This window comes from Doryrhamphus excisus, chromosome 6, assembly GCF_030265055.1.
Source record: "Doryrhamphus excisus isolate RoL2022-K1 chromosome 6, RoL_Dexc_1.0, whole genome shotgun sequence".
Taxonomy (NCBI): Eukaryota; Metazoa; Chordata; class Actinopteri; order Syngnathiformes; family Syngnathidae; genus Doryrhamphus; species Doryrhamphus excisus.
The window spans coordinates 18,874,123-18,886,623 of record NC_080471.1 but is presented as its reverse complement, the minus strand read 5'-3'; the positions used below and the strand labels follow the sequence as shown (position 1 = coordinate 18,886,623).

At 37.3% G+C, this 12,501-nt stretch overlaps 1 protein-coding gene across 2 annotated transcripts in view; it reads left to right on the top strand.

The window, feature by feature from the left end:
• trhr2 (thyrotropin releasing hormone receptor 2) overlaps positions 1–12,501 on the top strand; it is an 89,851-nt gene that overhangs the window by 12,249 nt on the left and 65,101 nt on the right. The window contains exon 6 of one of the 2 annotated variants that reach the window (XM_058074594.1): positions 2,049–5,703. The exons of the other annotated variant lie outside the window; for it this stretch is intronic. Within the exon in view, the coding sequence (XP_057930577.1) occupies positions 2,049–2,636 (588 nt within the window). The 3' untranslated portion in view covers positions 2,637–5,703. Of the gene's footprint in view, positions 1–2,048; positions 5,704–12,501 lie in introns of those variants that run through there. 2 annotated transcript variants of the gene reach the window in all.

Here is a 12,501-nt window from a genome sequence, read left to right as displayed (position 1 = left end):
GCATTTGGAAGTGAGTTCTAAAAGAAGTTTGGGATGGCTCAAAACGCTTGGTTTCAAAAGGCGTGGTAAAACTGCCCCTTTGTGATGTCACAGAGGGTCACATTATTATAGCCTTAAAGGGGACCTATTGTGCTTTTTCTACTTTTCTGGCCAACAAATGAAGTTAGAATGTTGTATTCTCATTCTCATAATGGGGTTTGCGCATTTGGACATGAGCTCTAAAAAAGTTTGGGATGGCTCAAAACGCTTCATTTCAAAAGGCATGGTAAAACTGCCCCTTTGTGATGTCACAGAGGGTCACATTATTATAGCCTTAAAGGGGACCTATTATGCTTTCTCCACTTTTTTGACCTACAAATGCAGTTACAATGTTGTATTCTCATGTTAAATGATGAAAAAGTATCAGATAATGAGGTTTGCGCATTTGGAAGTGAGTTCTAAAAGAAGTTTGGGATGGCTCAAAACGCTTGGTTTCAAAAGGCGTGGTAAAACTGCCCCTTTGTGATGTCACAGAGGGGCGGACACCCTTATATGGGCGTTGCTGTAAGCCAGCGAAGCTCTCTGCCCTTTCCGAAGCTCTGCTCCTCTGTTTACGTACGAGCAATGGCTCGGACGGGGGTTCCCGATTCCTGTGACAAACTTTCCAATGTTACTCGTCGTAATGTCGTGTGGAAGAGTCAGAAGAACAAGAAGTAAATTTTGTCATGGAGCAAAAATGCTTGAATACAGGAAGCGGGGTTGCTAATAGCCGTTTCCACAAATAGTGGCCACATTAGACGTTACCGATGCTGGAGAACACTAAAATGCTAAAGCCACTTAGCATCGAGAGACGTATAAAGTAACCTCTCTTCTTGAGAAAAGTCGGACTGTCCAGTCTCTACTTCCACATCGGATTTGGAATACAATGCACTCTGAAGTTCGCTTACCACAAAATTGTGCTTGGTTTTGCATTTTGTGATGCATTAAAAGGAAGCCATGCATTTGGTTTCAAAGTCATGGCACAACAAAGATGGTGTGAAAGCTCTCACAACAGAAAATTATGGCTAGAGCACTGAGGCAAGGAAAGGTAGGAGGTTAAAGGTGCGTAGTATTATTAGAGACTGATAACACTAATCACTGGAGGCTGACACACTGACTTTTTCCCCCCACCTTTGGCTTGCAGGGGTTCAGTCATGTCTGAGCTGTTACCATGGTCACTGTGGTGGTGTGGCAGGGTTGGGGAGAGACAAGCTGAGCGAATGTTTACACACACAGACACACACACAGCCCTCGGACATGAAATTGAACGGGCTATTGTGTGTCTAGGGGACCCCTTTTGCAATTACAATCAACGATTTTCAGTTATCTTAATCTGTGATTTTTAAAAGGTCAGAAAACCCAACTCAATCGCGTTGTTGTTTTTCAGCAACAGTTAAACTAATTAGTTACTATTCTAATAATTATCGTTACCGTTCCCAAAAATGAACTGTGGTGCTCGGCACAGAGTCTGATGCTTTCGGTTTAACTTTATTCTGACCATAAAGAGGACCTGTTATGTTTTTTCCACTTTTCTGATCTATAAATGTTATTAGAATGTAACATTATTGCGTTACACAATGCCCAAGTTTCAGATTATGAGTTTTGCGCATTTGGAAGTGAGCCCTGAAAGAAGTTTTGGATGGCTCGGAATACCCGTAGGTTTTTCTAACACTTGGACTTCCTTGTATGGGCGTTCCTGGGTACAAGTTGAAGGCCTGCCCTCCTCCCCGGTCTGCGGTACTGTTTCGTCTTGGGAGTGTGACCAGCGTACTCGGAGGCGTGGGTGGAATAAATTAAAACAGATCGTTTTGGAAATCCAAGGAAATACGGCTGGAATAGGTGCAGATCCTAGATGATCTAGAAAGCTGTTTGTCGCTGCTGTACAGGAGTCCACAACTCAATACAAAGGACTGAAAATTAGCATAATAGGGCCCCTTTAACACCAATCACACAAGCTGCGTTCACAGACAACAGAACTTAGTTTTAGAAGCTGAATCAAAGTACTAATGGCTTCCGTTTTCTTCTTCCAGGTGACGAAGATGCTAGCAGTAGTGGTGATCCTATTCGCTCTGCTGTGGATGCCATACCGATCATTGGTTTTAATCAACTCTTTCGTGTCTACACCTTATCTCGATGCCTGGTTTTTGTTGTTTTGTCGGACGTGCATTTACGCCAACAGTGCAATCAACCCGGTGATATACAACGCCATGTCTCAGAAGTTCCGCTCAGCATTTCGTGGGTTGTACCACTGCAAGCAGCCAGAAGGAACTCAGAGGACATTGTCAGCAATTCCGGCAGGCTTCAGCATAGTCCGTGACCCACGTACCTCGCTGTCTAATATCTGTGGAACCAGTGAAGAAGTCCAAAGAGCCATTCCAAAGACTACAACAGATGTTAACTCAAGATGTAAACAAAATGGTAACGGTCATCAAGAGATGAAGATTTTAAATGGCAACAAAGGAGACGATTTTAGCAGATCGGTTGCTTATGCTGGTAGCTTAGATGTGAGTTCGGTTGACACATCTCTACTGAATGATATGAAGGCGGATGGTTCTCCTTCCACAGATGACACCGATCCTTTTCCCGACCCAGGTATAGCACATACAATACATAAATAACTGTACGTAATGATTTTTTAGGAATTTGGAAAACAATAAAATAAGGTGTATGATCTACTAATACTTATTTTTATTATAGGGAAATTGAAAATGAAAGCAGTACATTTTAGAACAGATTCCTATAGCGCTAAAACAATGTTTTTCTCACACATTATTGTTTTTACTTAAATCTTAGAACATAATGACATAAGAGTTTGAGAAAGCTTTTTCCATCAATGCGCTGATCTGTTCAGCATAATTTCTGTAGATTTGAAAGAATTACAGTAAAGTTATCGCTTGTTTAGCACATTTAATTGGTTCCAGATGTGACCGTGATAAGTAAATTTCCACCAAGTAGGATTCCTTATTTATAAACTGAATATTTTTCTAGTTAGAGCATAGAAAACCTATTAAAACCTTACGAATAGTATCCAGACCCGACAGCGATAAATGAATTTCCGCAATATGCTAGTACATTTACTATTTTTTATAGTTACAGCATAGAAAACCCGTTTATGACGTTCTAAATGTGTTTTTCAACATTATTAGAGCCATGTAGACATGAAATATCACTAATATAATCACCTCTACACTCCTGTTACTTTTTGTTTACAACACATTGCTCAGCTCTTACGCTGTAGGGACTCCAGACGGCCGCTAGCTAGTGAGCTAACAAGCTAGCAAGCTAATGAGCTAGTGAGCTAACAAGCTAACAAGCTAGCGAGCTAACCAGTTAGCCTGGAATTTATTTTTTTGTCAACTAAAGCCAAAAAACTTGAACACAGTTCTTTTCTGTTTCCGCAACGACTTTGTGAATGAATTGATTACATCTGGAAATAATCCAATCCTTTTTGAATAACAAACTAGCGAGCTAACAAGCTAGCGAGCTAACAAGCTAACCAGTTAGCCTGGAATTTATTATTTTTTGTCAACTAAAGCCAAAAAACTTTAACACAGTTCTTTTCTGTTTCCGCATCGACTTTGTGAATGAATTCATTACATCTGGAAATAATCCAATCCTTTTTGAATAACAAGCTAGCGAGCTAATAAGTTAGCGAGCTAACCAGTTAGCCTGGAATTAATTTTTTTTGTCAACTAAAGCCAAAAAACTTTAACACAGTTCTTTTCTGTTTCTACATCGACTTTGTGAATGAATTGATTACATCTGGAAATAATCCAATCCTTTTTGAATAACAAGCTAGCGAGCTAATACGCTAGCAAGCTAACGAGCTAATAAGCTAGCGAGCTAACCAGTTAACAAGCTAGCGAGCTAACCAGTTAGCCTGGATTTTTTTTTGTCAACTAAAGCCAAAAAAGTTGAACACAGTTCTTTTCTGATTCTGCATCGACTTTGTGATTGAATTCATTACATTTGGAAATAATCCAATCCTTTTTGAATAACAAACTAGCGAGCTAACAAGCTAGAGAGCTAATAAGCTAGCCAGCTAACGAGTTAACAAGCTAACGAGCTAGTGAGCTAACCAGTTAGCCTGGAATTTATTTTTTTGTCAACTAAAGCCAAAAAACTTTAACACAGTTCTTTTCTGTTTCCGCATCAACTTTGTGAATGAATTGATTACTGATGTGGAAATAATCCAATCCTTTTTGAATAATGCACTTTGACAAGCTTTTTTTTTATCATCCACAAATGTTGGACTTAAATTGGAGCACAAGTTTTTGATTTATTTGTTGTGCATTTTATTGGTTTCTGTCAAAGATTACCGCACATGGTGTGATAATATGGACGTAGTTGGCAACAATACCGAAATAGCAACAGCAGGACATTTAATGTCTGTTTTACTTGAATCAACAATTGCATTTACGAGGCAGATGCTGAAGGCAGATGCTGAAGGCAGATCTCCATGTTCTGTGTGACTGGGGACCCTTGGGGGATATGATCACAGTGTGCTATAAATTACTTTTAGTAAAGTAGTCAATGCATCCCTGTTGGGTTTTCATCCTGTTTAAAACCAAATCAATGATGCTGAATGCTGACTAAATCATCCTCCGAGGTGTTGTTGGGATGCGGATGTTGGGATCGTTGGGAAAGCCTGGCCCAGTCGGGTGGTACCCAGTGCCAATTTTGAAACTTTGCATTGCAAACACCTGAGCAATCCAAAAACTACATAAAATGGTGTGTTATATCTGAATGATCTTAAATTATTGGTATGTTCGTTGCATGATGCTTATTAGTCAGTATAATAATTTTAAAAACGTTTTGAGTGCAGTTAAGTAATCCTTATGAAGTTGTGACATCAAATTCACAGGAGCAGAAATGTGTCAAAACAATTTAAGCAGTATTTTAGTACTGCAAGTGAAGTAAAAAAATGTACTGTAATTGTTATTTTTTTGCCCGTTCTTGTTGATATTGTGCTATAACACCAGTGAGAGTCACATGACTGATATAAGGAAATATACGTGAAATATAAATATACGTTTTGTACAGCAATGACGTGTTAATACTCGTGTTAAATGAAGTAAAACTGCTAAATACTGACTTTTGATTGTAACTTTGTCTCGCTGCTATTTTGTTTTCTGTGGACTGATGTTTGGCATGCAGTTATTGTATTGCACAAATGTACTTTTTGACAGTTGGTGACTACTTTGAAGGTTTTGATTGGGTCTTGGACTTTTGTGTCAAATTACTTACCTTTAAAATGAAGTATTTTGAAGGAAAGTTGGGGAAAATGTTTCTAATATGAAATATTGACATTTTTGACATCAGATTTGTAATGAAATGACTGCGGTCAGTGCATGGTATATGAATGTTTTACAGTGAGTGGAATATATACTGTTTTATTCGTACTTTTTGGAGTTTGAAGTGTTATTTTCATGGTGTGAATGCCAATGTCAGTAGAGATGATATTTACAACAAAAGGTAGTTTAATATGTGTGATAATCCAGCCCTGGAAAGCTGCTTTGTTGTACCGTGCTTTCAGTGTATAATCATATATTTTAGAAATTTGGGGTTCTTTGTTTCTTGTTTTTTTTTTGTTGCTTGGTTCTCTCTTGGTCTCTCTAATGTGCTTGTAAAGTACAGTGACTTATTTTTTTATCATTAAATCATGTGTAACAATAAATAGTCTACAAAGAGTATTTTGGTCCCATCTTTAATTGGTTACATACTATCAAAAAAATAAAACAGATTGATGGATAGAGTATATGATATTACACATATTTGTATCGGGTGATATCAGGATCGGAAATTGAGAGTCAGACAATATCAGAATATTGAATATCGCCAAAAAAGCCAATATCGGACATCCCTGACATAAATAAATATGATCCAAACAGAATAGAATTTGCCATGTGCACTACTAATAACCAAATAAATTCCATAAGTATTGCTCAAAAAAGGAGTGTAATAATTTAGACTTTATCATCACATAATTTAGATTTTCATCAAATTATTTTGACTTTTTATTTCATTATTTTGACTTTTTATATCATAATTATGGCTCCTTATCTCATAACTTTGATTTTTTTAGCTAATTATTTTGAGTTTTTATCTCATAATTATGACTTTATCTCATAATTTTACCTTTTAACTCATTATTTTGACTTTCTATCTAATAATTTTGACTTTTTATCTCATAATTTAGAATTTTATCTCATAATTATGACTTTTTATCTCCTAATTTTGATTTTCCTTATCTCAAAATTTTGATTTTTTTCTCTTACCATTGGGATAACATAAGCAATCTAATTATTTTGAGTTTTTATCTCATAATTATGACTTTTTATCTTGTAACTTTACCTTTTAACTCATTATTTTGACTTTTTATCTCATAATAATGACTTTTTATCTAATAATTTTGACTTTTTATCCCATCATTTTACCTTTTAAGTCATTATTTTGACTTTTTATCTAATAATTTTGACTTTTTATCCCATCATTTTACCTTTTAAGTCATTATTTTGACTTTTTATCTAATAATTTAGACTTTTTATCTAATAATTTAGACTTTTTATCTAATAATTTTGACTTTCTCATTTAATTTTTTTTTTCCGCACTTGTTTTTGTAGTATGACTACTCTGGGGTAGCAATGAACACGAAAGATAGATCCATAAAATATTCCATAATGGCAGTTTGTATTGTGAAAATTTATGAGATGATATCTGGCTCGGTATCTGGAGTGTGCATGTGCGAAAGCGTTTGTGGTTATTAAGCCACCTCTAACACATCTGCTGCTATCCGCCCATATCTCTATCACGGCCAGTCATCTTATCTCTCCAGACTGCAGTCAACACCGAGACCAGAGACAGAAAACACACAATCAGGATTAGATTGGATATTTGTATTCACAAAATCACCTCCAAGTGAACAGAAGTGACCTAAGGGTCGTGTGGTTGTGGCACTGAAATAGCTTTCAGTAACAGTTGTCATAATGGCCGTTAACTATTTCATGTCTGCTCAAAAAGGATGTTTTTTTTCCCCAAAAATCACATGTAGGTGTTTTACATACCCTTACGAAAAGAAAATATATTTATCAATATATTACTTTAAATATATTGTATTATATTATAATATATTATTTTTCCATTATATTTTCCAATACATTATATATTATAAATACATGGAATAATATATTTTTGTACATATATTATACAATATATTATATATTCATGTAATATATGGCAATATATTGCAGAATATACAAATGATTGCCACTTTCAATATATTGAAATATATTAAATCCAAATATATAATATATGAGTTTATATATCCCAAATTATATGCAATTTTATATATGTAAAAATATAGTCCTTTTTTGGTCTTGATCGCAAGATATTTTTCATATGTATCAATATATACACATATATGATCTATGCATATATTGCAATATATTGGAAAATATTAACATAAGATCCCATGGAAATATATTTCCTAATACATTGCATTATATATTTGCCAATATACCGCAAAATTTTTTTTTCCATAAGGGTACAGATACATAATGCTCCAAATACATTCACATTCAGTGACTGATGTCTTTGACCTGAGGTGAAATGTAACATACTTCATACATGTCTACGAAAAAAGAACATGCCAGCAAATAACAGCTACTAACCGCAGAAACACCATCAATCAACGATGCGTAAGTGTGTGCTTAGAGACATGCCTGTGGGGACATTTGACTCGCTATCAACAGCGCCGGTGGTACCTGAGATGATGCATAATGTATGTGCCTTATATATACGCTACATGGGTATGAATATTGCATGCGGATGATGTATGTGTACCCATGTTCTTTCCCTACGTTACGGCAATGCGTGATTGCTTTAAGATGAAAGCCACTATTGATCCTTGAATGTATAGAAACTAACAAACTCAAGTCATCTTCAAGTCATGAATCATGTTCAATATTTCAAGTTAATTAAGACAATAAGGTATTTATTAAAGTGTGCAGGAGTGGAATGCCTGAAGGGGTACGTGACTGTAATAAGTTTGGTAACCACTGCCCTAGAAGGAGTACTAGAAAGCTCCCTCAGGGGATTGCCTTGTTAAAATTTGTGAACTATGAATTATTAGAAACCAGGTGATGTGTATTAGAAGCTAAATTCATTTCAGCTAAAATGAAAGGAAAGGTAAACAAAACTGTGGTGAGACCAACCAGTCATGTTGTTTGTTCTAGAGACAGTGCCACTGAGGAAAAGACAGGAAGCAGAACTGGAGGTAGCAGAGATGAGGATGCTGAGGTTCTCATTGGGAGTGACCAGGATGGATAGGATCAGGAACAAGTACATGAGAGGGACATTACATGTTAGAGGCCTTGGAGATAAAGTCAGTTATCGGCCAGACTGAGATGGTTGGGACATGTCCAGAGGAGAGATAGTGAATAGATTGGTAGAAGGATGCTGCCTTTAGAGCTGCCAGGTAGGATGCTGAGGTTCTCATTGGGAGTGACCAGGATGAATAGGATCAGGAATGACTACATGTTAGAGGCCTTGGAGATGAAGTCAGAGAGGCCAGACTGAGATAGTTTGGACATGTCCAGAGGAGAGATACGAGTGAATATATTGGTAGAAGGATGCTGCGTTTAGAGCTGCCAGGTAGGATGCTGAGGTTCTCATTGGGAGTGACTAGGATGGATAGGATCAGGAACAAGTACATCAGAGGGACATTACAGGCCTTGGAGATGAAGTCAGTTACCGGCCAGACTGAGATGGTTGGGACATATCCAGAGGAGAGATAGTGAATAGATTGGTAGAAGGATGCTGCCTTTAGAGCTGCCAGGTAGGATGCTGAGGTTCTCATTGGGAGTGACCAGGATGAATAGGATCAGGAACCGAGGAAACCGGAGTACCCGGACAAAAACCCACGCATGCACGGGGAGAACATGCAAACTCCACACAGAGATGGCCGAGGGTGGGATTGAACTCGGGTTTGCACGCTAACCACTCGTCCACCGTGCAGTCTACTTTTCATTTCATTTCAGATAAATTTAGTGCCAATTTGCCATTTCATCTGACCCAATATTTAAGCCTGTTTGTGCTGTGGGCTCAGATAAATATGCACAACACTTACTCACACATGCACACACACGAATGCACAAAAGCACCCTCCCTCCCTCCATCACTCACTCACTCACACAGATTGATGTCTAATTGCCCTGGAATCACATTTTATTAAATTGCATAATGCTCAAGAATTAACATTATCTAGCTTGTGTGCAATATTTTGCCCAAGATTGTCATGTCATATGACAAATCATCCCACGTACATTAAAACATGGAATTAGGGTGACACCTTCACAGATGCAAAGAGAATGTTAACCAGGTTGCAGTGCTTCATCCTGACAGGAAGTGACTCATAAATGCTTGTTAATGGCAACGTTTAAGCAGATTCAGTCCATATTTATTTAGCTGCCAAAGGTCAGATTTCACAAATTTGCCTTCAGGATATGTATGGTGAAAGATACCTGAGATGTGTGGATGGTTAGGACATTTAGTTCACAGGGGTGATTGATGCAGCAAGGCACAAAGGATGGAGAACGTAACAAGCAATATGCAGCAGGACTTGGTTGGGAAAAAACAGGTCATGTCGTTATGAATTTGCTTAACAAATAAATATTAAGCTTAAACACACAGACCTCCTGTAGGTGGACATGCCATAAGAGTGATAATACACAATAATAATAATAACACACACACATATCTATATATATATATACGTATATATTAGGGCTGTCAATCAATTTCAATGTTTCATCACCATTAATCCCATTTTGTCCATAATTCCAAAGGCGTATTTTTGTACTAGAGTCAAAAAGAGGTGATGACGCAACTCCACAATAAAACAGCATTTTTGGTGGAATTTTAAGTTTGAAAAACAACAGCAAGTTGGTAGAAGTTCCTTTTATAAGAACTCTGCCTGCAATACTAATACACATTGCACAGCAACCAGGAAGTGAAACGCTACTGAGTCTTCTAGTATTGAAGAGATTATGGACTATGGATTATGGATTATTGAGGGGAAATTTGAACGCATTCGCCTGCACAAACGCATGCACAAACATGTGACCTAACAACACAAACAAACGATAATGAATATATGCACAAATAGACAATCATTTTGAAGAAAAAAGTCATATCTCCCTATATTGTGGTTCATATACCCTCATATTCCCTCACTTTAACACATATAAAAATATTAATACAAAATGATAGTTGTTTTGTGGTTGACTTTAACCTATTATTAGTCAAAAGGTATTGTAATATTCTGTAGTATTCTGGTCACTAGGCATCAGTAATTTTAGAAGATTACATTACCTTTTACACTACATGGAGACCAGCGATTGGGTCATGCCATGCCATGTCGGTTCGGATGTTATCCTCCCAATCCATGTGGAAGTGGTTTTTGGCTTTTTTTTTCCTCCTTCTCTTCTTCTTCTTTTCACTCCCTTTGAAACACTTTCTTAAGTTTAAAAGTAAATTGGAGGTCTCACTTTACAATTTGGTACACCAAAATACAGTAGTTACTGAGGTACTAATGAAAAAGTAGATTAATGAAGAACTAATGAGCAGTGGCTAGGGTTAGGTAGGTTCGTTCCACATTAACTACTGTAATTTTGTGCACCGTATTGCTTCCTAAGCCAGCGGTAGCCATCTTTGTCCCCGCAGTGATCCGATAACCTGCGCAACGTGAAGTAAACAAAGAATAAAAGTGACTATAGGGTGTTATTTAATGTCCACAGGGCTTTAATAACGTTAAAACCCCCACCTGGAAAGTCCTAAACAGGTTTTCTATGCTCTAACTAAGAAATTATTGATATTCATTCATCACAGTTGGCTCTACAACCAATGAACCGTGATAAATGACAAACCTGGTCTGGACCCACTGCTATTTATTCCTTTCATTACCGAATACACAATCCATAAACTAGATTTATTGTCTTTACTATTACACATTATTATCGTCTTATTTCCCCATTGGGAAATGGTAACATGTTGAAGACAGGAAGTGAACTGCTAAGACTCGGAGAAGGGGTAGGATTAAATAAGATTATTTAAATAAAGTGTAAACATGATGTTGTGTAATGTTACTTACAACTAAAAATGTTCCTGTTCTTTTTGTGGTCATCATTACAGTTCTTCTTTGCGTCGCCTTCTGTGGTGGCAGAACAAAGAACACAAAATATGAAAGAAATAGCACAACACACACAGGAGTTAATCTTTTCAGCTGCTTTTCAATTTTTGAGGTAATTTGAGGGGGGGCAGTAAGAGCTTGACAAATGAGTCAAGTTGCTTGAAGGACAATGAGTCAGTGTGGATAGTGCAGAAAGCTTTTTATTAAATCTGCTTATTGCAACTTCGGTATGGTTTTTGCAAGTCCAAGTTAAGTTTCAAGTCTTTGGTCAGTAGTCCGACTCAAGTCTTGTTCCTCTTCCTGTTTCAATGATCTTCAATGATCATCTGCTGCTATTCGGTCTACTGAAAATACTAACAGGGCTAATTACCATGTCAAAAAGGAAGGACTGAAATTAAGCTTGTCAGATGTTTCAGTTTCCCCAATGTTAATATGCTGAAAGAAGGAAAAAAACATAAAAAAAACATAATGACTGCTCAAACCTGTTTTTTTTAACATTAGTAAAACTCTGTAGACATGCATGAAACATCCCGTAGTCACCTATTGTCTTATAAACCACATTGCGTAATACCAATGCACAGGCAACGAGATCACTGCAGAGACATAAGTTAAGCCAAAAACGCACCACTTCCACATGGAATGCAGGGCTCGACAATAACGATGTACCGATGGCCCGGGGCAAGTTAAAACAAAATTCGGGCAAGTAAATCCAATCATTAATATTCCCGTCGGGCAAGTGCACTTTAGCATGCCGTACTGCCAAGAGTTTTTTTTAAAGCGGTTCTTGTTGGGTGTTGGTAAAACACGGACTGCGTAATTCCGGTGGTAATTTGCAAACCAATCCTTGCAAATCTTGAAATGGACCAATCAGAATCGTTTATTTAGACCGCGGTCCGTAATCCACAATCCGCGTTTTACCCACACCCGTTCTTGTTCGCGATCAACCAATCAGCGATCGTTTTACTAGGAAAACATCTATCATGGCGTCCCTGCCAACATCGTCTAATTCTTCAACAACTTCTGAAGGAAAACACCAAAAAGTGATGAAACAGTGCCTCCTAAACAAGTATTTTATTAGCGGCAGAAAATCTAATGATGGCAAAGGTGAGTGAATCACATTGCTGTGACAATTTGAAGTGGTCACAATGAAACACCGCCCATTAGATCCAATACCAAGTGCTGATTTTGCACAAGCTGCAAAATCTAGCGGTTCAATTTCTCTGTGGATTTTTCTCACCTTTGCTTCACAAATTATTGTTTGACCATTGAGCATTTTTTTCTGGATTAAAAACACT